The sequence below is a fragment of the Trichoplusia ni genome, chromosome 21 (assembly GCF_003590095.1).
Source record: "Trichoplusia ni isolate ovarian cell line Hi5 chromosome 21, tn1, whole genome shotgun sequence".
NCBI lineage: Eukaryota > Metazoa > Arthropoda > Insecta > Lepidoptera > Noctuidae > Trichoplusia > Trichoplusia ni.
In genome coordinates this window covers 1518796-1544984 of record NC_039498.1, presented here as the reverse complement: position 1 = coordinate 1544984, position 26189 = coordinate 1518796, and the positions used below count along the sequence as shown (strand labels likewise).

General features: G+C 37.3%; 3 protein-coding genes across 5 annotated transcripts; 2 read left to right on the top strand and 1 right to left on the bottom strand.

Moving 5' to 3' along the window:
* The first annotated feature begins 1714 nt into the window (after positions 1-1714).
* LOC113504274 lies at positions 1715-8324 on the top strand. Of its 2 annotated transcripts, none has more exons than XM_026886504.1 (8): positions 1715-1924; positions 4662-4773; positions 5257-5335; positions 5898-6022; positions 6628-6764; positions 7047-7550; positions 7885-7971; positions 8220-8324. In XM_026886504.1, exons 2-8 carry the CDS (start codon positions 4705-4707, stop codon positions 8257-8259), a joined length of 1041 nt encoding a protein of 346 aa, XP_026742305.1. In that variant the 5' UTR covers positions 1715-1924; positions 4662-4704; the 3' UTR covers positions 8260-8324. The 2 variants fall into 2 exon arrangements, with proteins under 2 accessions (XP_026742305.1, XP_026742304.1); XM_026886503.1 differs by lacking the exon at positions 1715-1924 and adding an exon at positions 4027-4326.
* A 71-nt stretch (positions 8325-8395) lies between these two features.
* Positions 8396-10225, bottom strand: LOC113504273. 2 transcript variants are annotated; one of them, XM_026886502.1, is made up of 2 exons: positions 10124-10225; positions 8396-9615 (listed from the first exon to the last, which is right to left on the bottom strand). In XM_026886502.1, exon 2 carries the CDS (start codon positions 9605-9607, stop codon positions 8528-8530), a length of 1080 nt encoding a protein of 359 aa, XP_026742303.1. In that variant the 5' UTR covers positions 9608-9615; positions 10124-10225; the 3' UTR covers positions 8396-8527. The 2 variants fall into 2 exon arrangements, with proteins under 2 accessions (XP_026742303.1, XP_026742302.1); XM_026886501.1 differs by lacking the exon at positions 10124-10225 and adding an exon at positions 10041-10117.
* Positions 10226-11273: 1048 nt separating this feature from the next.
* LOC113504272 lies at positions 11274-20566 on the top strand. Its single transcript, XM_026886500.1, has 4 exons — positions 11274-11420; positions 11810-12305; positions 12665-14792; positions 15067-20566. The coding sequence occupies exons 2-4, from the start codon at positions 11900-11902 to the stop codon at positions 20465-20467; spliced, it is 7935 nt and encodes a 2644-aa protein (XP_026742301.1). The 5' UTR covers positions 11274-11420; positions 11810-11899; the 3' UTR covers positions 20468-20566.
* The last annotated feature ends 5623 nt before the right edge of the window (positions 20567-26189 follow it).

Here is a 26189-nt window from a genome sequence, read left to right as displayed (position 1 = left end):
GGAAGAAAAAATATAAAGATTTCACACGTTCAGTGACTTGAAAAGTTAATGATTAATTATTTTTTACTGATTAACTGCACTTAATTAATAGTAGGCACAATAAGTACCTATGCACCAAATGAAACATAAAAATAATTAATTAGAGACTTAACTAAGATTTGATGCTCACAACGGCATTGTATTACTAAGGCCCCGGTATATGTCCGTCCGTCTGTCACTAGGCTATATCTTACGATTCTAAGTTACTAAGGTAGACAGTTATAATTTCCAGTCAGGGTAAGTAACGTGGGTACGGTTACAAATTTGATTAGAGGCTATTTTTTTACCTAAAATTCTTTTTACTTAGCCTATTCGTATGAAACCCTAGCTCTGACAAATCCGTATTGCGTCTGTAGGTTTTGTGTATTTAAAACTTTAATTACCACACTTAATTAAAGTTTTTCTAGTACTCATTTAGTAGGTATTATACATTGGACATCTTAAAACGGTCTCGGGGAAATACACAATGAAAAAACTTAGACATGTATATTTATTTTCCTTGTAACTGAGCATTTTTGTGAACATTAAAGTTGTTGCTAGGGAGGGATATTTTTATGCGATAATTTCCTCTATTAACAACATTTAAGTAGTACAATAGTACCTACGCTAAAACGGGCTGAGTAAGGCTGACAGGGTAAATATAGACGGATTTTGTAAATACGATAATACATACTACAGTTATAGAATAGCTAACTTTTACTTGGTTTCTCAAACGTACCATCTCAAGAAGTGGTTCAATAATCGGTTGACCAATCACCATTGTAAACAGATGGCCTTCAACGATTAAAATATCACTTCTGCGATTGAGGAAGCGTGATGGCGCACTACAAAGTTATGCCTCATGTCACATATACAGCTGCCAGCAAGAGTACGATTTTAAAGTCAGTGGTAAGGCACACTAATTGCAACAGTTCTTTTACAATCATTAATAAGGCACCAGAAGAAGAAGATGTCTTTGGTCTTCAATGTAGATGAAATATTCATTCTTAAATGATGCAACGATTTACTCTCGCGTATTAAGCGGGATTGCCCGACTAGTTTCGGACACAACCGGAGTCCTTACAAAACTAGTCGGGCAATCCCGTCAAAATAGTTATCCTAGTTTGATTCACTATTTCTATAAACATCATTATAAGGTATGTAAGTACATAAAAACCCTGAATAAAACACCATTCTTTTCCAAAAATCATTACATATCTAACATTTTATATTAGGCAATGTAAAATAAATAATCGGCACAACAATATTTTACACCAAAGTGTCAAGAATTTATTTCAAAACGTGTTGATTTTACTAATTGAATCGGTTTTGTCTGACTCACGGCTGACAAGGCAAAAAGAAAGAATGGATTTGAAGAAATACAAAGCTACTTCAAATTCTATTGTCAATTCATGAGACCACCCAAGACTTGACATAACACTTTTTTATTTTGTAATTAAAGTACGACAAACGGTTTTTAAATACGTCGCTGAAGCGCACGCGTAATTTCGTCAAAAGAAATAGTTGTTTTGAGTGTAACGTACATGAAGAAAGAAAGAAATATAAACTTAAAAAATATTATGAAAATAAACGAATTAATAAAATATATTTTATAGTACTTTAGACAGTATTAAACATTAGCTTATATATGGCAAAAACTAATAGCACTTAAATTTTAATTTTCATTGTGCAAAAGCACATGGTAGGTATATCATGGTTAAAAAAAATGTGGAACGTTTACGTTTCCAAATCACCCACAACCAAGGGAAAAACCATAAGCTGGCAACACTACCAACAGGTGGTACCTCCGTAATGGTGACCCGCACAGGTAGCTTCGTTCCCTGTTGCATTGCATAAATAACTTGAGGCTGGTAACGGATGCGCTGTGTGCGAAATACATTGATTTGTAAGCAATTTATACTTATTTTACTATGTAGGTTTTATTTGTTTATTCATGGCTGTATGGGTTTGTACCTGTGCCGAGTGTGGTTAACAATTAAAAGTTTAGAAAAGCTGACAGGTTTCGGTTTGTAGATTGCTTTTTGCCGTCTTAAATGTATAAAATTTTGTTACGTTTGTTTCTAGTTTCATAAGATGAGTCTTTACTCACGCAATTTCAATAACATTTTTTTATTAAACTATACAATTATGCAGCAACCTATCTCAACGCTGAAATATTAGAATGTATTAATCACTTTTAGTACAATCTGTTAACGCTTGTTTCTTTCTTAAACTTTCATGAACAAAAATAACTACATAATGCAAAGCTAACAAGTGCATATGCAAATAACTTAAGTAAAATTAAAAGAAAAGTTTTATTTAAACAGTTGTCTATTTATAATTTTAATAACTACCTACATTTTAAACACATTTAACACGTAATAATTTTAACAAATGTCAACCTAATGTCAAAAGTTTGTTCTATCAGTGTCAGTGAACTTACTTAAGCCATGGTAACGACACTTACCTTCTACTATAGCGATAGTTGCACTCAATGACAATTGTCGAAAATTAACATAAAATTAACGCGACAACATTTCCATCTCCATCATTCACGCCATCACACAACATATCAACATGCCATCCAGTCTCAAACTAAGCAAAGCTAGTATTTTGAGCACCAAGCAACTGATAAACATACTTATATATTTCCAAATACTCAGACACAGAACAAATGATCGTGCTCACCATTCCATCATATGTCCTGGATGGGAATCGAACCCATGACCTCCGGTAAAGCAGTCAGGGTCACTAACCACTAGGCAATCCACAACGATGCGTTTCTCTACTTCTGCCTCGCTTATCTAAATTGTGGAATGATCTGTCGCCTGCAGTATTTTCTTCAAGAATAGAGCCTATTCGTCTTTAAAAGGCCGGCGATGCACTTCGACTCTTATGGTTTTGCGGGTTTCCATGTTATTATTTCAAATGGAGTGTCATTTTAAAAAGAAGGAGTTTCTCAATTTGTCTTTATTATGTTTAAAGTTTGTTACCTCAGATATTCGGACTTGAACCATTTTTTAAATTCTTATTTCGTTTAACGAACCATTTTTAAATTCTTATTTCGTTTAAAGTGAAATAGCTATCATTTAGCCCCATATAAACTTCTTCAAGCACTTCCCAAAACATTTTTGGGAAGCTTTCGACTTAGTGTCCTTTTAATAGACGGGCCTGTTGGTCTAGTGGTTAGTGACCCTGACTGCTATACCGAAGGTGGTGGGTTCGATTCCCGCCCAGGACAAATATTGTGTGATGAGCATGATCATTTGTTCTGGTGTCTGGGTGTAATTTATCTATAATATGTATGTATTTAGAAATATATAAGTAAGTTTATCAGTTGTCTGGTTACCATAACACAAGCTCTGCTTAGCTTGGGATCAGATAACCGTGTGTGAGTTGTCTCAGGATATATTATTATTATTATTTATTATTATTAATATGGCGGCAAGAGATAAGGTTATGATAAGACTGTTTAATTACACTAAGCTAACATAATATGCTTTCATACCAGAGTGCACTGGTTAAGGTAGAGTCAATATCGCTATACAGAAGGTTCCGATTAAATATTCTGAAGAAGAACAATCGGCTAGACGACACCCACCATCATTATTTTTTGTTATTCGTTGTTATAGCGGCAGCAGAAATATCCCCGCGAAACAAGGATTCAATGCCAAAGTACGGGAGTCATCTATAATAAAGAAAAACGCGGTACACAACCTAGTCAACTGCACCGTCTAAACTTGTCACAGCACAAGAACGTCTTCTAAATCCTATTTTTTTCCATCTGTGGGTCTAGTGGTTAGTGACCCTAACCGCTATACCGGAGGTCTTGGGTTCGATTCCCGCCCAGGATAAATGTTGTGTGATGAACATGATCATTTGTTCTGGTGTCTGTGTGTAATTTATCTATAATAATATCTGTATAGTATGTATTTAGAAATATATAAGTAAGTTTATCAGTTGTCTGGTCACCATAACACAAGCTCTGCTTAGCTTGGGATCAGATAACCGTGTGTGAGTTGTCCCAGGATATATTATATTATATATGTGTTGGGAACTAACTAATTTTCGTATCCAAGGCTTGTACAGGTTATCTGACTGCAGAGTGGGTGGCGATTGGAGCCAACACTCAGGCCACGATGACCATCCACCCTCTTAATATGAAAATTGATATGAAACTTCTTAAAAACATAGATAACATTTTTTATTCTGTCCCCGTGTCAAACAAACTTTGACAGTGTATCGGTAAAAACATTATTTTGATAATTTACCATTTTTTCTGATAATTATACACATAATGACGCATTGGTAAGTGTTTTTATCCGATATTAGTTTAGCAAAGCAGCCTTTACATATGCCCAGTGCTGGGCACAAGCATCTTTACCATACTCCAGGCTATGCAGCACTATGTGTAGGTACGTCACCCGGCGGTTCAGGTTTAGTCAGTACGTCCATGGGGATTGCCCCATCTTACCGAAAAAGGTTGGCAAATCCAGGTTTCAATTGGAGTCAAGGTCATACTCCCGAAACTAATTTGGTTGAGTTTTTGATTTTCAGTTAATTATTGAGTTATTCAAGGTTGGATGATGATGATAATGATGTTGATCATGTATTGTGTACCTGAACATGTATTTCTGTTTCAGCTGCTCACAATGTGCCTTCACAGCTCAGTTCGAGAGCGCTCTGATGATGCACCGTCAGCTGCACCACGCCAGCGACTATCATGAACCCAAAATGTCTCCCAGAGTGACATCGGTCAGTAAAAATTCAAGTATTTAGTCTTCTGAATATTAATAGTGTTAGACTCAAGACTGCCTTTAAGGGCAAAAAAAACTTGAGGACTAGATGAAAAATAAGTTGAAATGCCTCCCAAAAGTTTAAAATGCCTTCATGTAGCAACTTTATATGTTTCCCGTAGCCAACGGACTAAAAACTGAACCTTGTCACTGATGATCTCCTGTCTGTTGATCCGTTCGTCTGTCATTAGGCTGTATCTCATGAAACAATTTGTAGTTACCCCCTCAAATTCACTTGTCACCCAACCCATTTATTTCTCTTAAGACTATTTGTTAAGTCAGAGGAAAGAATCCTTAGAATGCTAAGTGAAACTCGCACTTACCGGTTTTTTATAAAATAAATATTCACTTTAAGCAAGTTTTAAGTTTAACGTTAATGATTCATTCATCTTCGTTTGATTCTGAACTTTGTTCGTAATGTACGAATGTTTTTTTCTTTCAGGAAAATTCCAACACAGTCCCCCGCGGTTCTTCAGTAAGTTCTTCACAATATGCTATGAGCAAGAACAAAGGGATGAAGCGTGAGTAGACTACATCATACACCTTGTTTTTAGAGGGTTCATTCACAAAATATGTTGTCAAATCGCCGTCTAAAGTAATCGTGCAGTTGTAAAAGAGTGACAAAACGCTAAACACCGTCGGAGAGGCGATAGCAAGGATCACTCTTTAAAAGAGCCTTATCCTTTTATAGGGTTCAATATCTAAAGGGTAAAAATTACTGAGGCTTCGCTGTCTGTTCATCTATCCACCACCAGGCTGTATTCATAAACCGTGTAAGTTTAAACTGTCCTGATAGTTGAATCTTTACAGATGAAGTATTTCTGCTGCCGCATAACAATACATACTGTAAATGAAGATCGATTAATCAACGGTTGTTACAGTGATAAATTGGTTGGTATCCACTCGCAAATAAAAAGGCACCAAACTGATTTATTTATCTAGCCTTTGGGTACACAATTCTCAGTATCGCGAGGCGATCTAAGAAAAGTAACCAGTTCCCACATCAAATGACAATTTGGATGATGCAACAGTTAAAATAGTCAATACAAGAAGGTCTAATTAATCGATGCTTATTATTTCTAGTAATTGGTCGGACATCATCAGCGACACGCCTGCTAGACAAGCTGCGCGCGCGCATCTGTCGCAGCAGAACACTGTTCTCTCATCCTGAGGAAGCATCGGAGACGGGGAACGAGGCTCACGGACCTGTAAGCTTTTAGTCAGTTTTTTGTCCTCTTTCAGCTCGGCTCAACCTGTTTCCGACCTATGTTGGGGCTGTTTTTTTTTTAAAACGACTCCCGCACAAAGGTATTTAGTCCTTGTGTCACGGGGGGTTTCACAAACATACCAATCACATGCACAAAGACACCCAGACTCAGAACAAGCATTCGTGGATCGCACAAATGCTTGTCCTACGCGGGGATCGAAACCGCGACACGACGCGCGCAGTGGGTTTGGCTTGGTGACCTCAACCACTCGGCTATCCGTGCATTCAAAACTGCTAATGGGAATAATTCTTTATTAAAAAAGCGTCCCCCGTACTAAGGAATTTCCTTCTTCGTGGCGGGTTTCGCAAACATTCAAGTCACATGCACTAAGTCACCTACGTGGAGCTACGTTACCACAACACGTCGTGCTCAGTAGGTTTGGCGCTACCACTTTTCTATCCATACAGTCGATACCTATTGAACTAAAAGTCTGTCTTTTCACACGACACACACGGAATTAATTGGGAATATCGATTTGGACCAACATCGATTTTTCTTTTCATATCTTCTGGCAATTTTTCAAATACAATTTGTTCTTTCATCAGGAAACTTCTATCGTGAGTGATTGCACTTCTAAGGACCTCAAACTGGAAGCGACTGGATCCCGAGCGACTATCATGACAACCTTGAGGGAGGTCAAAGAGACCTTTGCATGCCATTTGTGTTCTTTTGATGCGGACAGGTAATTTATGTTTAAACATAACCATCTTTCGAAGCAGTTATAGCTGTAATTTTACCTTTTCTCATGCCTGTAAAAGGCACAGCGTGATTTCGTCGATCGTTCGATTTCGTCCCCGTAGCAGTGAATTTATATTTCAGATTTTTTTTTTGTCTTATATTTCACTGAAATTATAGATTTTTCGATTCGTTTTGAAGATTATCTGGAGTCGAAAATCTTTTTTAACATGACAATGCCACTTCAAAATGATTTATTTGTATTAAACAATTTTGATTTCATTTACAGAATAACAGTTTTAGACAGACATCTCCTCAACGACCACAAGATCGGTCTCGAAAACCTTCTAAAGCTAGTCATGGCTAAAACAAAAGACGGACTCTCAGAAGACACCGCCCATGTCTCCGTCTACGGGATCAGACAGCCTTATTACAAACCACCAGACGAAATAATAGAAGAAGGAGAATTCGTTATAGAAACAGTTACACCAAAGATAAAAATACTAAAACATTCGGCGACGAATACTGAATTACAATGGTCAGATATTCCTGACTTGAAAGACAATTGCAAGATGATAACTAGGGAACTAGAAAAGCTGATTAAATATCCGATAGAGAAATGCGATAAAGATGAGTTTTTGATGAAAATGCAGACGTTGAATGAGTGTATGTGTAAGTTTGTCGACTCGTCGAATACGTTGAAGAAGGTTCTGACTAAAGAGTTTGATTCGAAGCATAACGTTCGCGAGCATCTGAATCTAGATCAGCCGTTTTTTGATTTGTGTTTAGGAGAGTAAGTTCTGTTTAAATGTCCGATTACTTTTTTTTCACTTTGTTTTGAGGTAATCCTATTGGGGCGGAAGCATTTCTTTGGTAGTACTTGAGCTTAGTGAAATCTACATCGCTTCTGGCCTTTTGGCTAACATCAAACTGTATCTGTTCTTTTCAGCTTAATAGTAATTTCCTAGAAGCTTGCCGCTAGATTTTTTGAAATCAGTCCTACCTTATTAACAATTTACGGGATTAACCTTTAATAAACATTTAAATAAACTGATTTTTTTTTGACTATTCAGAACAGATGCAGAGCTTTAAAAGCATCCTAATGTATGTTTTCTTCTGTTATTCAGCAGTAGGAATACGTCCAGGGTATGGGAGAGGGCTCACAGCGAAAATATGGACAAGGCAAGAAGCAAGTACGGTGAAAACAATAGTAGGTTAGTATTGAATGAAACCTTTTCTACCTAAATAATACTCCTCCAAACGTTAACACTGAAATATTTGCAGTATATGAAAATATGATGACTCTCCACTCCGTACTGAAGTACCAATTATTGTATTTTCGAATTGCTTGGGAATATAAGAATAGTTCCAATTTAATTTCCATTAATTCAACGGCCATTGTAAATAGCGGAATTAGGGCCCTGGTTTTCGATTTATTATTTTTTCTTTTGTCTTATTTCAGAGGCGAAAAGAAGTTTTCATCGGAGAGTTTTTACTTCTAATTTACTGTAATTTGTGAAGAGTTTTAAGTTACTTTAACAATAAACTATTGTATTACTCCTTTTTACATGTTGCTTTTATTTATTGTTCTAAAACAGTACTGCGTCTTAAAGATTATTGCAGTTATGGTAGAGAGAGGTTTCGCTTCCACTGCTGCAAGCCTCTGCGCCGGAGATAAAAATTCGAATTGATGAAATATCATAACCACCCATGTACTGTACAAATAAACTTTATTGAATACAATAAAAAGTGTAAAAGTTTACAAAAAACCTAGCAACCGTCGTCTACATAACACTCACGATGACAATGATGCTCCTCATTCAAACTTCTGCAATGCTCACAAATCAACAACCCCGTCTGCCTTTTCCGTTTATTTTCGTACTGGCAACACAGCATGTAAACACATTTGTCGCATCTCTCCCTATCAGTATCTTGGCAACACTCCGTCACAGAGTCCCCACTCGACATACGAGTCTGGCAACATTTGCAGCGATGCTTGTTGCTTGCAAAGCCGGATTCATTTTTCTTCTCTTGGTAGAAGTCATTATTTTTGACAACTGGTAACACTCTGGGCCCACTTCGAACCATCGGTCGGTTAGAATTTTCTATATATTTACCTGATCTTCTATTCACCGTGGCAAACATTCTATTGACTTCTTCTATGGCATCTTTCGATCTAGTTTTTTCCTTTAATGAGTATTTTAATTCTTCTAACTTCATTTGAGGGATGGATGAGGATTTGTGTTTAATTAAATCTAAAGAATTTTGTTTCCGAACGAAGTCTGGTTGGCAACAATTCACGATTGTAAATTTACCATTTTCTTGCTTTTTGGTGGCATCTATGGAGTACTGAAAAGTACTTATAGTGAGTCTTGAGGGGTCTTTGGGATTGTTCTGATCATCAGTAGATACCGCAGCATCTTTCAAAAGTCCAGATTTGACTTTCTCCTTGTTCATATCGACTTTTTTGTTTTGAAAAACCGTGAGGACTTCGTTTAACAGGGTCAGTCCTTGAGCGACCTCTGTTTCAGACGTCTGTACTCTTTTCGCGGGACTTTTGGGTGAGACAATCCGTCTCCTTTCTCCAACAACTTTTTCTTTTACCTTTTTGTCTGTGTTGGTACAATCGTCGCAGGTTTTCACACATTTTGGACATATCTTTGGAACTGTTCGACAGCATTCGGCCATTTTGTCCTCCAGTTTAGAATTTAAACAAATGGCGCAAACGAATTGATTGCGCTTATTATTCCTTTTGTGGTTTCTGTCTTCCATTGCAGGTAATTCGTCAAGTTCAGTTTTGTATGTAGTTATGTGTATGGAAACCTTTTTATTTGAAGGTCCTGCTTTCATATGAAGTTCTGAAAGTAAAATATTCTGTGAATGACGGTCAAAATCAGTGAACAGAAATCTTTTTTTTTTAACTTAATTATTCATTCGCGAGTAACTTATAATGAATTAAAATTTCAGACACAAATCGATGCTAGTTTTTTTCATTCTTCTCTGTGGGGTAGCAAAGAAGGTGGTGGTGAAGAATCAGCGAATCAGGATGTTGTATTTATGAGTGCTTGAATAAAATCAGAAAAGCTTGAATATGTATTAAGACTAATACAGTACATAGTTGACTGACAATATGAAATACCTCCAAAGGTGGGTTATTGGTGGAGTTTTCTCATCAAGCATTACTCAGCAAATGCAGCACTCTTGTACCTACATATGTTCAGCAATGTAATGTATTTTTCCTATTTTGTGTGTACATAAACTAAATAAAATAAATAATTCATACTCTGATTTCCACTTGGGAGTACATGAGAGCATAAAATCCGCATGTATCTGGAATTAGGATTCAAAATTACAACAGAACCTCACCCTGTCATCGAAGATAACTTTATTGCATTGCATATCCCAACCTTGCTAGAACTCGATAAAAACACATCGAAAAACTTCTAGAAAAATATATAAAAACACATAAAAAATAATAAACACAGTAAAAATATAATAATTATATACTATTTTGCCTAATGTCAATAAAAATATATTCAAATTTGACAGCAGAATATTTGATTAGGTTATAGACTCGAACATTGTGAATAAATCCTTTTCCTTCTATATTGTGGAACGGTTTTGATGTCTGTGCTTATAAAATTCATATTCATTTCGATGCATCACATCAAGGTCCGTTGCTAAACATATACCTCCCTGAAGTTTAGCCACAACACCCTGTGCTCCGTCTTCTGCATTCAGCTCGAAACCACACAGCTGTGCCTTTTTTGCCTGGCTGCCTTTTTTAGGTCATTGGTCATATGATATAGTGTCATCATATAGTGTCCATCGAGACGAAAAGTAGCCAATAAAACTGGTTACCTTGATATGTGCCTCCTAAGATCATATCGTTCTTTTTTCGACAAAAGAACGAAACGCTTCCACTTCAGCTTAAAGGCTACCGATGGTAACTCTCTCCGATACTCGTACTTTGTATCCAAGCCACAAATGCTTAAGAGGTCATTGAAGATTAAATCCAAAGCTCTGATATTGGCCTCCTATATAAAAAATGTTTTACTTACTTCCATTTCTTTTTCTAGTAATTTAGCCTGCAGGGTTCACGTCATAATATTTGTAAGATCTTTATACATTGTGTTAAGTAAATCAATTATTAACTAACTGTTGGTTTAGTGGTTAGTGACCCTGACTGCTATACCGGAGGTAGTGGGTTCGATTCCCATCCAGGACAAATGTTTGTGTGATGAGCACGATCATTTGTATGTATTTAGAACTATATAAGTATGTTTATCAGTTGTCTAGTACTCATAACACAAGCTCTGCTTAATTTGAGACTAGATGACGTTGTGTGAATGTTGTCCAATATTATATTATATTATTAAGTACAAGGAAAGCAGTGTCAAGATTGTCTCCCATCTTGACCCAAGCATAGATAGTTATTACAAACCTTCAAGCTCCCAAAGCGTTTCTCTGCAAGGAAGGCATTTAACTAAATCTTCTTTTTTAAAAATTGATACTCCAAACACTGTCAGAATGAAAACAATAAGGCAAGTGTCTAAATTCCCGTGACTGAGAAAATTCATCGTAAAAAAATCTCGTTCATAATATACTTTCGGTGATAAATTCCAGTGGTTTTTGTAAAGAAAATTGGTTTCCATTTTAATTGGTGAGTTTTTGTAATTTTCCTTATTCTAGTGGCAGACGAGAATTTTGAAATAAACCCTGTATAAGTGCACCAGTTCGTATCGTATTAAAAATAGTAAGTACTGTATGTAACACAGTTGAGTCTATAACATTTAAAGTTTAAAACAAGGGTTCTTTATTAATGCCCTCTGTGTTTATTGTTTTGACATTTATAAATATTGATATGTGGATGTAAATATTTGGTGTAAACTTAAAATCTCTAGTAGTTCCCTAACTGGTAAGTTATCTTCAATAGAGAGAACTACTTTGCTATGACCAAAAATGTGCTCTACATTGTGAAATGCAATCAAATATTGGGTACTGAATATAGAATATTGACCAAACAGTATTAAACTCCGTTCCAATTTCCAGAAGTCAAATAATTTCATAACAAGCAACCGAAAACTAAATCAAAAGCAAAAAATGAAAGCGCACAAAAAAAATAATGATAAATAAGAAGAAATGAAAGAGAGTAAAGCTGTATATGTTACGAAACGTGATAGAAGGTACGAAGGTAGCAAAGAGAAGCAATCATATGAGAATAAGGTTCAAAACAGTAGAGACAACTCCCCACAGTCACTAAGATATGCGCAGCAAACCCAAGAGGCGGGGTGCCAGTGCGATTATAAGCGGGATAACCTGATTTGCACGTGTAGACATCTGGCAACGATAAGGAAAAAACAAGAGAAAGAGATTAGGTACTTCGGTCTGCCGAAGCAGATATACGCTTATCACGGAACGAGGAGCTTCACCGATATTGGTGTTGGGAGTGTCAAAGCTTTGCAGAGGAAGAAGGTTAAGAGGATTTATTTGCCGGAGACTGACGATCGAGGCGTCGGGAGCTCGGATTTGACTTCGTTTGTCAACCGTAAGTTATTTGTTTCTTAGATAGGGATGGCCATGTGGTAGGTGGGATGAGTGTATTGGAAGAGGTTAGTTGCGGAGATTGTTAGTAAAGATGATTTTGATTGCCGAACTAAATCTGAGTGAGCTTGTATTCAGTTATACAATTGAACAACACAATGTCAATTAATGTTTAATGCAAGATAGGCAATTAATTTCGGTGAAATTGCTATCTGCCAAATAATTTTGAAGTAAATATAAAAAAAGGATGCCCGTAACTTTTAGTATCTGTCGCCATTGCGCAAAGTTATATTCTTTCGAAGCTTTCATGTACGACAATAACTTTACCCCATTTAAATTATTTTTTTCTTAATTTATTTCAAGGAAGAAACAGACAACAGCGCGGCAATAGTTATTATGAACAAAAACGAACTTCATCAAAGTGCGTGGGAGGTATACTAGAGTACAACACTGGGTGCGTTATGAGCGAAAAGCTGTCTCCTATAGTGCAAACAGTATCTGGATCCACTAGTCCGAGAGACTCCACGTACAATAGAAACATAGAAATAGGCAGCAATACAGTCGTCAAAAGTCTAGCAAACACAACAACACAAGTAGAAGAACCAAAAAAAGAAATAGAAGTAAAACCAGAAGTTAAAATAGAAGAAGTTAAACCAATACTAATGGTGAAGGAAATAGTCAAGGAAGAAACGAAGGAAATGAAAAGTAAAACCTTAGAAGTTATCAAACCTTCAGTACTTAAAGATAAAGACGTAGAAAAGGATTTTTCTTCAGACTCCTTAGTTCAACATGTTCATAACCTTGAGAATCCAAGCGATTACAAACCTAGTCGAACGTCTCTGGAAGCGACTGATCCCATGGAAAATAAACTTGAAAGGGAATACAGAAAGATATTCACGAATAAGTCCAAAGATACGAAATCGAGTAACGAGAGACCCATGGGGGATTTTAAGAGTACGTCTACACTGAAACGTAGATTCGAAGCTTTAAGGCGAGGCTTAGCTAAGAAAGAAGATTCTAAAAAGAACGCTCTGAATGTTTCTGACGTTACTAGTCCACCAAGTATGGCCAGTCGTAAAGACGTTTCCATCAATTCCGACCCACCATCTCTTGAAGGCAGATCATATTCTAGTACTAAGCCTTACACCCCTTTTCCAACCAGCTACAGTCGCGATAAACCTACGTATAGTTCTAGAGCCTCATCACACTACAGACGGTCAGTCACCAGCAGAAAAGAAAGGGGTAGTTCCCAATGGTCATCAAGACCAGATGACGAGGACAGTGAATGTCAAGGAGTCAAAGGAATGTTTAAGTTATGGGGAAAGAAATTCAACCTAGAGGAGGATTACTATAACAAAAAGAACCCAACCCCCAAGCCCTCGTACGTACCCCCAAAAGAACCTCCAAAGAGACCTGAAAAGAAATTCCCGGAACCAAAGTTAGTTATAAAAGACGATGTGGAAGTGAAGAAAGATGGAAAACGTTTTTTCTTTTTTAAAAAGAAAAATAAATATAAAGAGAAACCTTACAAAGCAAAAAAGGGCGTTACCACTGGTAGGTGCGAAGTGAGAGATGGGTTGATGATCAAAATTGGTGGAGGAGGTACCTCGTATATCCCAGAAACTGTTATTAAAGAACCTGAGGCTGTGCCAGATGATTACGATGATTTAATCAGAAAGGCTTGGGTCACAAAATTCATGTCACATGCAATAGAATCACGAAACAGTGTACAAGTCCGATGGAACAACAAAACTTACGCCACCAGCAGCAGTACTGTATTTGAACTCATGGATAACGTATACAAAGATACAGGCGTAGTTTTCCGATCCAAAAGTCAAGTGACAGTCCATTCATCTTACAAGTCGTATACGGCGCAACATGTCAATTTCGTTCACCAAAACATAGAAGCATGGATGGTACCTAAAACTCTTACAGACAAACCGAAGTTACTCCCGAAAATGAGATGTAAGTCAAACGAGGACCGAAAAGACAATATCGAAGTAAGAATTTCAGATCAAAAATGGTTTATAGATAAATCAAAAGCATTTTCACATAAAATTGAAGTTGTATTACATTCTAATAATATGGTTAAATTAAATAAAGAAGAGAGTTCAGAATATCTAAGGATTGATATCCCAAAAGGTTTTTTTATAGATTCAAGTAGTGATGAAAATAAGAATGGTGCTAACCAGTCAAGCGACGAAGAAGTTTATAAAATAGTTGAGTATGAAACTGGTAGTGATCTAAAGAAGGATAAGACAGTTCGTAACTTTGACATAGGTGATCATAAACAGAATAATATTAAAGTGACAGTGAGTGTTAAAGAGAGCAAAGATTATGACGCGCAGTACATTGATACTTTAATGAAGCAACCTCCGGTTTATAAGAATGTGTCTTTCAAAGGCAGTAAGGTGTACATCCTTAAGAGGTGCGATGTTATCGGCGTGGGAATTATCACGCAGAGAGAATTGAGAGATAAACGGAAGCCCATGTGAGTTAAACTTTTACATTTGTTTGGAAAATGTTAGCGTTAAGGTTAATGTTGGTTTACCGTTAATTATTATAGTATCGAACCTAAAAACAACAAAACTAATTATAAAGTTATTCAGTAGCTGGTTAAAGACTATTTTTTTATTTTATATAAACCTAGCTTCAGTATTAGAAGTTACTTTGTGCCACTAAGGGCGTTAAAGAGGCCTACACAGCAGTGGGATATTTAAAGCTGATATGACGATTATATTAATGAAAGCAATTTAAATTTACAGTTTAAAGATTCAAGATGACTATTCCGATGATGAATATGAGAACCAAGGACTGAGAATAAGCCCCACGAAATGCGAGTTGGCGGAGAGTTACCTGCAAGAGTTCTACCGTCATTGCACGCCTCTAGGCATCGACTCATACTCCTGGTGCGTCAGCGACTCCCATCTCAGATGCTGCTCGGAAAACTCAAAAGCAAGCTATAATAACCAAGGTGACGGCACCAAATCATGCCCCAATATCTATGATGACTTCCAAACTGCCACCATTGTGTCGTCATGCGCCGCTTCATCCTGTAGTCATTGCCATCTATACGACGCAGAGTCTTCGAAACCATCCGATAAATGTTGTAAATGGTTGGGAAAATTATTGAAGAAAAAGGGGCACGATAAACGAACACTTCCAAAAGACTCGATTGAGGTGTTCAGAAAAAGGAAGCTATACGCAGCGAGCGACAAATCAAAATGGTCGTGCCCCGAGTATTCGCAGAGCTTGCAAAACATGCCACCCTGCTCGCAGACGCCCTGCCCAGGCATGCAGAGACCCAGCTGTGAGAGTAAAGGCGGAATGCTGATTGACTGCCCAAATAATAAGCCTTGGAGCAGGCCTGTAGAACAGAAGGTGAAGAAACGAGTGTGTAAAAAACATGTTTCTCTACCGAACTGCGAGGCCATGAGTGAGTCACTCGCTAAGCGGTTGGAGAATGTGGTACCTTCGGGGATCTTAGCGTTCAAAGGTTCAGCGGGTTGTGACGCTTGTAAAAAAAAAGGCTGCTGTCCAAAACACGCAATAATTATCCCGCAACCGTCTTGTGAGATCCCAAGAGCCGCGTGCAGAGACTCTTGTGAAAAGATGAAAAACCCGCCGTGTGCTAAGTCGAAGACGTCTTGTGAGCATCCCGGGCCGTTGACTTGTCCCGGCGCTTGCCCTACTAGCAAGAAGGGGTCTTGCCCGCCTTCTCCCGCTATAAAGCCACCAACTCCAAAACTTTCGAGATCATGCCCTCCGAGCCCTCCCCACAAAAAAAAGTCCTGCCCATCTCCTCCTCATTCCAAAAAGTCAAAATCGCCTTGCCCGTCTCCCCCTCATTCAAAAAGATCTAAGTCGCCGTGCCCTTCTCCCCCCTTTTTCAGGAAGCTACCTTCATGTCCTTCGACGCCCACACGTTCAAAGAAACATCACACATCTTGCCCTCCATCGCCAGCAAGAAGGCCACCATCTCGTCCAGCGACTCCACCATGCAAGCGTCCTCAATCACCTCCGTCTCCGCCACCCTGTATGCGAAGGTCCCCTCGTAGCCCTTCACCTCCATCAAGTCCTCCTCTCAGACCTATTTTTCCCTATCGGTCCCCGCCGGCAAGCCCGCCACCATGTAGAAGATCTCCCCCTTGTCCGTCACCGCCGCCGAGTCCTCCACCCTGCAGGAGGCCTGGCCTCTCACCTCCATCAAGTCCTCCTTGCAAGAGAACGTCTCCTTCTTCCTCACCTTCCTCGAGTCCTCCGCCTTGTAGGAGGCCTGCTCTGAATCCGTCACCACCCACGAGCCCGCCACAGTGTATGAGACGTCCAGCAAGTCCGTCACCTCCTGGCAGTCCGCTAAGTCGGAGGCCTCCTTCATGTCCCCCATCGCCACACAAGAAGCAGTCGTGTCCACCAACACCTCAGCCTTGTAAACGAGCCCCTGCTTGTCCTAGCCCTCCTAATAAGAAGCCGCCGACGTGTCCCTCGTCGCCCCCTCCATGTAGGACTCCGCACTCTCTTCCGTCCTGTCCCCACATCCCACCATCGTGTCCTCACTCGCCGCCGTGTCCTCCACCTCCCCCACCCTGCCCCCATTTCCCGCCTTGCCCCCTGCCTCCTCTGTCGGGTCCAAACACGCCACCTACGCCTCCACTTTCCTGTCCTCACTCACCTAAATGTGTTCCTCACTCACCGCCCTCTTCTCCGCATCAGCGTACTCGACCTCCTTCTCCTTCTCCCCCATGCCCGTACGCTCCGGCTTGCTCTTCACCGCCGCCGTGCCCTTATATCCCACCACCTTGCCTCTACATTCCACCTTGCTATCAGAAACCTCCATCTACTCCTGGTCATAAGCCTTCTTCGTTGTCACCTCCGTGCGCTCGCCGTAAGTCACCCAAACAATGTCCAGCATCGCCACCAGCGTGTCCCACATCACCTCCTTCGTGCTGCTCAGTAGACCCTAACCGCTGCCCGGCGTTACCACATCCATGTAAAAAATCCTCAAAGAATATCTGTCAGAAACTATCACCATTTTTTCGAAAGAAACCTCCGTGTCCGAGTTCACCGCCGTGTAAGCCGACGCCTTGTAAACCATCTCATTGCAAAGCATTAGGGTGCCAGCATTCGCCTTTGAATACGCCGCCTTCCAAAAGGCCTATACCATCGCCTTGTCAAAAGTTTTCGATGACATCCTGTTCCTACGGATCAATGAAGCATCGCGGCCCGGAGCCACCATACGTTTACTCCCCTGTCCATCCCTGCCCTCCAGAGCAAGATAAACCTAAAAAGTCTGCATCACCCTGTAAAACACCTCCTTGTAACAAGAATCGTCCTAAGTATAAACAACCTTCATTCGATTGCCAAGCCAATCCCGATGCATCCAACCAGGGACCATATAGTCGTCCACAATGCGATCCATGCTTCACGTCAGCAGACGAATTTCCCTGGCCAACCAAAAATCAAGTTTCTAATCAATCGTCAATGTCATCTCTTTATCAGTCTCAAAATCAACCGAAGGAGGAACTTGCATATGGATGCACTAAAAAGTGTCCTAATATGCATAAAGAAGCAGCTGGTGATGAACCTCCACCCCCGAAAAAAGACTGCAAGAAAAGTTGTCCTAACCGGAAAGGCTCGCCACGCCCGCCCTGCATTCCCGAGATGAAGTGTCCGCCCCCACGCTCTACTGCCTCCTGCACCGAACCTCGGCAGACTCCGTCAGAGCCAGTCCGATGCAGAAGCAAATCTAAAATGTCCGGACTTTTTCTTAAAATGAAGCCTGTTCCACCCCATAAAAAGAAAGCAGTCTGCTCCAAAGATTGCCTAGCCTGGGAGTCACAGCAGCAAGATGACGGTTGCATAAGTCTAAATTCAGAAGAAAAAATTACAATACGACTTAAAAAGGATTCACCAAGCACTGACGAACTCAGAGAAGGATTAAACATCAAAGTGCAAGACGAAGATGGAATGACACTGTTTGAGAGGAAAGATTATAGGTTGCAGCATGCAGGCATGAATAGACCTGAAGTGCTAGGAGACATGTATAGAACATCGGAAGTGCGAAGAGTGACGACAACTAAATCGGTGAAAGACTTATCTGAAGGTAAGAACAGCCCTAAACAGATGGTTGAAGGAAACAGCGACGTAAGCATAGCCAATCTCATAGAGATCCAGTTTAAATTGAAAGTCACGCAAGGAGAGAAAACAACAGAAATTAATATCGCCAACGACGGAGATAAGGAGAATGAAGACGATAAGTTAGACATCTTAGAGCCTGTTAATAAAAGTCCTCAAGAGATATTTGTCCTTAAAAATGGAAGCGAAAACCCAGAAATTCACTCAGACCCAAAGAATGATATCAACATTCGTATAGTTATTAAAAACTTTAAACCTAAATCGGGGGTAAATAAATCTGTGAAACCAAAACGTGAGGACTACGGTAAAGACTTCGCGAAGAAGATATCAGCGAAGTTCCACACTGTATCGACTGGCTACAGTGATGTATTACATGATGACAATGTGTTCTCAGTACACCGAGCTACTGTGGACCTGACGTCATCGATCGATAAGTCTAAAACTCATAGCAATAAAAGTGAAGAAATTATGAGCGAGACGTTATCAGGACATGGCAAGGTCAGGTCAGCGCCATCTATCTGTAGATGCGTCATGACTGACATGTCAGACTGTAAGATAGATTATGAAGACTTGAAATCTATTTCGAGTAGGAAATATAGTACGAACAGACACACAGACACTCAGGAAGAAACAGTAACGACTGATACAGACAATAAGCCTGCACATAAATACGATACCGAGACTGAAGATTCTGATAAGCAGACTGATCAAAAGTATGACACGGAGGAGACAGACGGTGAAAAACTTCCAGAAACTAAGTATGACACAGAAGAAACGGATACAGACAAACATACAGCACCCAAATACGATACCTTCTTGTCTACAGAACAAGAATCAACGACTGACCAAGAACCTATCGCAGAAGAAGACACATACAACGCAAAACCCAAAAGCATAGAAGTCATTATAAAGCCACACACAAAAGACGAGAAAAAGGAAATGCTAAAACAAGTTTTCGAAAAAGCGCACGAAACTAAAACGAAAAATAAAACAAGGATGAGGAAACTAAGAGACATGCTAAAAGTGATTTTAACATCTGACAGTAGCGATCACGATGACGGCAAGTCTGTTCGGCCAAATGATTTAGCGAAAGACGTCACTTACGCGTCATTAAAACCGAATTACTTCAGGGATAGTGACAGCATGAACAATTACTATAGAACTGACAGCCATACCCAACTTTCAGCGGAGATTAACACTCAAGTTGTCTACCCGTCCGTTGAGAATAACAGCGATTGCAGTAACAGCAACCAAAGCGAAGCATTCTCATCAGAAAACGAATCAACTAATAGAGGTTGTATGTGCAGTACGTTAGCCGCTAGATTAAAACTAGCATCAAGAATTGGCGAGGGAGGTGGATGCTGTTGTGGGACTAAAACCATCAATAAAAAGAACGAAGAGACAACATGCGATCTAAAAAAAGGTTCCGACTATTTCCAATATGATTACAAACAACTGGATTACGTTGACGTCGAAACGCAAAACTCGAATTACCTAATCAGCAAAATTAACAGTACTAATCTATCAACGAATAAAAGTATCAAATCAAGTATTTTAGGCGATACGGATACTATACGAACAAATTCAGGAGTAATAAATGTTGATCAGAAGAAATTTACGGTGAAGAAGATTTCTCACCATCATCGAAGGGAATGTGAAATGCGTAAGTTTAATAGAAACACCATTTTGAGTATATCCGATGATGATAAAATAGTTCTACTTAGTAGCAAGCCGACGCGCGTTAGCGCAGAATGTGCTAAATGTAAAATTAAAGAACGGAAGAAGAAAATGAAAGACCCACTATCTCTGCTAAAAGCTTCAGATATTTTGCAGTCTTACGAAACGAAAAAGGCTGTTCTAGAGATTTACACGGAAAAGACTATTTCGAATGATGGAGAGCATTTGGTTGCTAAGCTACCAAAATTTGTTTACGATCGGGAAAGTGAAATAGAGACGAATTATGAGGCGATAGCCAATGACGCGGATAGCATATGCAAGAGAAATATTGTGATGATGGCAATTACCAGATAGTTGTTGGATTTCCCGTGTTTTTTTTTGTCTTTGATGGGAATCTGTGTAGATTGTTTAGGTTTCTATTTTTTTATATAATATACGGTTTTTGTTTCTTAATTTTGTTTCTGATTTTTTTCTTTACTAAACTACATTTCTAAACTATCGTGAGAATTATTAATTATTAAATGATGGGTTGGGTCCGAATTTGGGCCCGAAAGGGTCAAATAAAATATCTTCACACATCTAAAAACCATTTAATTCATATTACAAATTATACAAAAATACAAAATGTATCACTAGACGTTACAAGATCATAAGTACTGGTATTGCAACATTACTTAAAACTTATCATTTAAAACTCAACTTAAAACCAATAAATTCTTTAATACGCTGGACCGATAATCTTAAGTTAATTTTTTGTCAGAAGCAGAATAGGGACGAAGACAAATTTCTTGCCTTTCCTGATTTAAAAGATAACATTAAAAAATGCCTTCTGTAAACCCAGACAACAAATCTTCTATAGTAGCGGCATAGCGTGAGTGATATTAATTAATACTCTCACTTGACAATTGTATTTCCATATCCTATTTTCCCACTACCCATGTTAACATAGAACAAAACAGCTAAGAACTCTCTTGATTAAGTCATTCTCAGATATTCTTCCCTAAAGACTGCCCTCACAAATGCTAAAGAGCTCGTTCGATTTTTTATCTTACACGTTTAAAAACACTAGCACATAATTTAATCACCTTTAATACAAAACAAATTTAATTGAAATAGCTCAATCCATTCGGGACAAATGATGCAACAGACAGACACGTCAAATTTATAAACAACTCACTTTTTGTCTATAATAAATGAATATGGAAACGTATTTTCAGTGAATAGGACTTACGCTAAAATAAATAACTGTAATTACAAAAGAAACAGCCGGTCCAGTGTATTAAAGCTGACGCTTAAAGATGACGCTAGCTGAAATATAAAAATAATTTATCCATCAATTGACTTAACGCCATGCCCAACTGTACCTTTCCTTTATCTAATAGCTTTTGGTAGGAATAGGTATCTCCCAAAGTTTCACCAAATCACCCACAGCGAGATTTACGCAATCTCGATCTACGTAATACAGAGATATCGGTCTCAATTTAAATTCTGTCTTAAAGTAAATGCACCTTCTTCCCATATTTCATGATGATACCACTGCCAGTCCTCTACCATCTGACTCCAGTCCAATCTAACAACTTACATATGAATTGTATCTAAGTATTCTACATTTACTTACTGATCAAAACATTTTATGAATAAATCGCCAGACTGTAAAACAGTTTCTTAACCTTCTCCAATAATGTCCTTGGAGAGCGGTGTGTTTAGGTTAATATTGCAACATAAGTACCGACTGTGGTCACGAGATGGCGTTGTTAGTTGAGCGATGTCCGATCGCTTTTCCATCGTTTAACTAGGTTAAGAATACAATATTAATTAAGTGAGCAGAATGTATCGTGATTCTTATATTACACGCACTATTAAGTACTTCTTATAATGGAACTATTTGCCACCCTCTCCAAGTCGATCTCTTTTGTAGTTATATAGGTCCACCATACTTCAACAGAGCTTTGGTTTCAAACATTTACAATTATTTTCGATGTATCAATTTCGTTTCTAATACTAATACATGACTATTCAAGTACGCAACTATCCTCTGTATATGTCAGCAAGAAGAATGTTGACTTTTATTTTATAATGTCCCTCATGAAGATTCAATTAAATAATGATATTTTTTTTACCATTCAAAATATTTAAATAAAGCACCAAAAGTACAGATCTCGTCTTATTGGAATTCACATGTTACAGTATGAAACACAAAAATAAGAGAGAAAACATTCACAAGCTGCATGTTAATTTATCCATTCCCGATCATTTCCATCATTTTCTTCATAAAAAGCGATGAAAAGATCTATACATCTCTAAATGTAAACTAAAATAGTGACTAAATATAAACACACAATTTATAATTATTATTTTTTAACAATAAGCAAGCTCGCTTACACGCGATTTAAGTAGGACTACAATTTAGTAGGTATATTCCCAGCATGGAGTTGAGATACTAGCGCCAATTCCTTGCGTGTCATGCGTTGGAACTACCCTCGATCAACAGCTAAGGCACTAGACAGAGGGACCGTATATCAACTGCAAATTGCAGTTCAATTGTAGTCGACGTGCAATCGGACTCATGATTGGTTTGCAGTTCTATTGCTATCGTGTCAACTGCATTCAAAATGCACTTGAAAAGCAATTTGCGGTTGGTTTGCAGTTTAAATGCGATCCGTCTGTCTAGAGCCTAATTTTTTTATTTACTATAGATACAGATAACAGAAAACAGATCTTTGAATCTGACATCTAATGACTCGATCTTAGTTTTGACGTCTCGATTCCATTTTATTTAAAACAAATTTAGAACCAATGCAGTTTCGGGAATATAGCTTTGTGTTAGTACCTTTTTTTTAATAAAAACATGGCGATATAATCTTTTCTTATACAACTATAAAAAATCTTATTTCAATAATGGACGGTATACACACACGCTGTCATCGCTGTGAAACTAGACAGCATGCTACAATACAAGAATGTTTAACTTTATTACACACAATTCACACAACGCCACCTAGTCTCAAAATAAGCAAAGCTTGTAGTATGAGTACTAGACAATTGATAAGTATACTTATATAGTTCTAAATACATACATATTATAGATAAATTACACCCAGACTGAACAAATGATCGTTCTCATCACTAAACATTTTTCGCGGGTGGAAATCGAAATCACGTCCTCCGGTAAAGCGGTCAGGGCCACGAACCATAAGACCACCAGGCCACTCGCTGTAAAGATGTTCTACTTGCAAGGTTCCCAACAAAAGCTATTACAGTCAAAGTAAACTTTGAAGAAAGAGCTTAACCTTACTATTTTGGTTTTAAACTACTAAAAAAGGACGGATATAGATGTATATAATAGGACCATACATAAAAAAAATAACATATTTTTCTATAGTTTTAGTCAGTTTTGATTTTAGTTCTTTAAAACAAAAGGTACAATAATTATTGAGCTGTATATAAATGCAATAAAGGAACTGCAATAACAATTAAAAGTTAAGAGATAATTTCCTTTGGTTACGTTACGTATAACTTAGTCCGCCATGTTTTAAAGCCGTGTCTGAAAAAAACAACAAAATTATTTGTAGAATTATGTATAAAATGTTTATGATCTTTATTTTTACTTAAAAACTTTACGCTATTTTAAGTTATATCGATGGGAAATAGTAACCACATGTTTATTTATTTAAGGCAAATGATCTTGGTGTGAGTTTTTATACAAAAACATATATAGTCGACTGATATATTTCAGCGGTAAATTTGATTTGATAATCTTCATTGTTATTTTTAATGTGTCTTAGTCGTGTACGTAGTACTATTCTATAATTTGGTCGTGTTTTATTTTTAAACTGATTTGCACATAAAAATACATCAAGATTGTTTACCTTTTTAAGTATCTTAAGAAACTTTTTAAGTATATTTAATTGAAAACAGTAAATTATAGATTATATTATATTAAAGAAAAAGAAACATCAACAAAATTACAAAAAGGATCACTTAAACAATTCTTTCTCCATCCTTATCTACCACATTTATTCCAACACTTGTGTAACAAAGACAAAAAATAGCATAAAATCCACATAAAAACACATAACATGCAACATATAAGACCCAGCTTACCTTATCGTCACCCAAACACCGAAATTAACACAAACAATTTATGTGCAAAAGAAAAGTCTAACTGTGTCTGAGACTTTAATATTTGAAATGATAAACGAATTTTCAAAACAGGCTTTTTAGAAACTGATGAAATTAGAATAGCCGTGTTCCTTAAATTTCGATTTTGATAACTGGGTATAAAAATAAATATCCCCATTCAATCATTAATATAATGATTTTGTCATTACATAGTCGCCAAAAATAGGTTCACCAGCCTTTGCATAAGCAGTGAAACATTATTTCAAAATTTAAATTAAAGCATCTAACTTCTGACAACCCGTCACGGCTTAAAAAACCTACAATTTAACGTGCCTTCCAAAACACGGAGGAACTCGTTATGTCAAAGACGGTCACCCATCCATGGACCAATCTCATCAAGTTTACCTTAACCTGCGATCAATCAACTTGCCCATTTATAGTTGAGTCTCGATCGCCTCAAGACCAAAACTCATTTAAAAAAATAGGTATCAAAAAAACTTGGATATTAAAAAATTAAACTCAAATAATTGCATATGCATTTAATATTTTATCTCTCGCAATATATAGATAATAAGTACTTGACAATACGTATATAATTGTCGGCACAAAAACAGCTGCAGAAACATCCAGAATCATACAAAACATTTGTACGACTATTATATTTATACAAATAATATATTTTTTAAGAACAAAAACTTACAATCGACTTCAAATAAGAACTACTGAGCCATATTTGATGAAATCATCTTCTTAAAAGCATAGAGAAACTGTATCTTTTTGAAGTCGGTTGTAAAAAAATCTATAAGTTGGTTATTTTAGCTTACATCATACTGTAAAAGAAATTATAATCTGTCCTGTATAATTATGAGTCTATCACTACCTCTTAGGACCAGTTCACACTGACCAGAGGCCGTCTGCTTCTACATGTAGCAAAATTTGCCAAATTATTTTGAATCTTATCAACATGAGTATAAACATCACTAAGAAAATTGGGTATTTGACTAAAAATATGTAATTTCTCTTGTCCTCCAATATTTTTTAAGGAATCTACTCATTAGATTTTTACTTGTGGAAGAAAGACGGCGCTCTATAATGTGTATTATGCCGTCTCGTTCTAGGAGGTAGTAAAGCTCTTAAAGCCTGATGTTGTTGAAACGGGACAGCATGTAGTCTTCAATGGCAAGATTTTTGCTTTAAGAGCAGAACACGAGAGCTGATTCAAATGTGAAAATGATATAGCCAATATCTCATATAATAACGGAAATCTTAGTAACCTTACAAAGATTTATAAAGATTTCTTAACAAAAAAAGGGTCGAAATTCGTTTGTTAGCAGCCACTTACAAACTGCTATTTATTACAACTTTACAGTATAGTATTTTATAGTAAATTAACTTCATAGTAATTTTCAACGACCAGCTTATTTTTAATAGAGGATTATTTAAAATAGATAATGTAAGCTAAACATCATTAAATACTAATTCTACTGAACAACGATTACACCGGTGGAAACTCACTAATTTAATACAAAAACTATTACAATAATAAATTAATTTTAATACCTATTTAAAATTATATGAAGATGCCATTATAAAATAACATTTAAAATATGGTAGAAAGTTGTAAATTTAAGTGGCAACACCGAACATATGATTTAATTTAAATATATAATCTTATAATGATTTCGAAAGATTAAATAATTGAATGATACTCATTATAAACATCTCGAAGCACTATTATATTATTATAACTTATTAAAAGAAATAAGTTCGAAAATAATATTAAAAGCAAGAGTAAAACATCAGGAGATCTCCTGAAAACTACCAAAAATGATCTAAGTAATCATTTTCTTAGTTACAAAAACATAGATTCAGATATTGGTACTGTATATACTTAATATACACGATAAAAATACAAAATAAAATGAAATTTAGATAAAATCAAAAATATTTATGC

Excerpts from the sequence above, each read along its gene's own strand:
- LOC113504272 (XM_026886500.1), top strand. The coding sequence starts at position 11,900 with ATGAAAGAGAGTAAAGCTGTATATGTTACGAAACGTGATAGAAGGTAC. Across the intron at positions 12,306-12,664 it reads TTTGACTTCGTTTGTCAACC|GAAGAAACAGACAACAGCGC; the intron begins GTAAGTTATTTG and ends ATTTATTTCAAG. Across the intron at positions 14,793-15,066 it reads AGAGATAAACGGAAGCCCAT|TTTAAAGATTCAAGATGACT; the intron begins GTGAGTTAAACT and ends TTAAATTTACAG.
- LOC113504274 (XM_026886503.1), top strand. Across the intron at positions 6,765-7,046 it reads TGTTCTTTTGATGCGGACAG|AATAACAGTTTTAGACAGAC; the intron begins GTAATTTATGTT and ends TTTCATTTACAG. Across the intron at positions 7,551-7,884 it reads TTTGATTTGTGTTTAGGAGA|CAGTAGGAATACGTCCAGGG; the intron begins GTAAGTTCTGTT and ends TCTGTTATTCAG.
- LOC113504273 (XM_026886501.1), bottom strand. The coding sequence starts at position 10,083 with ATGCGGATTTTATGCTCTCATGTACTCCCAAGTGGAAATCAGA. Across the intron at positions 9,616-10,040 it reads ACTCCCAAGTGGAAATCAGA|AACTTCATATGAAAGCAGGA; the intron begins GTATGAATTATT and ends TTTTACTTTCAG.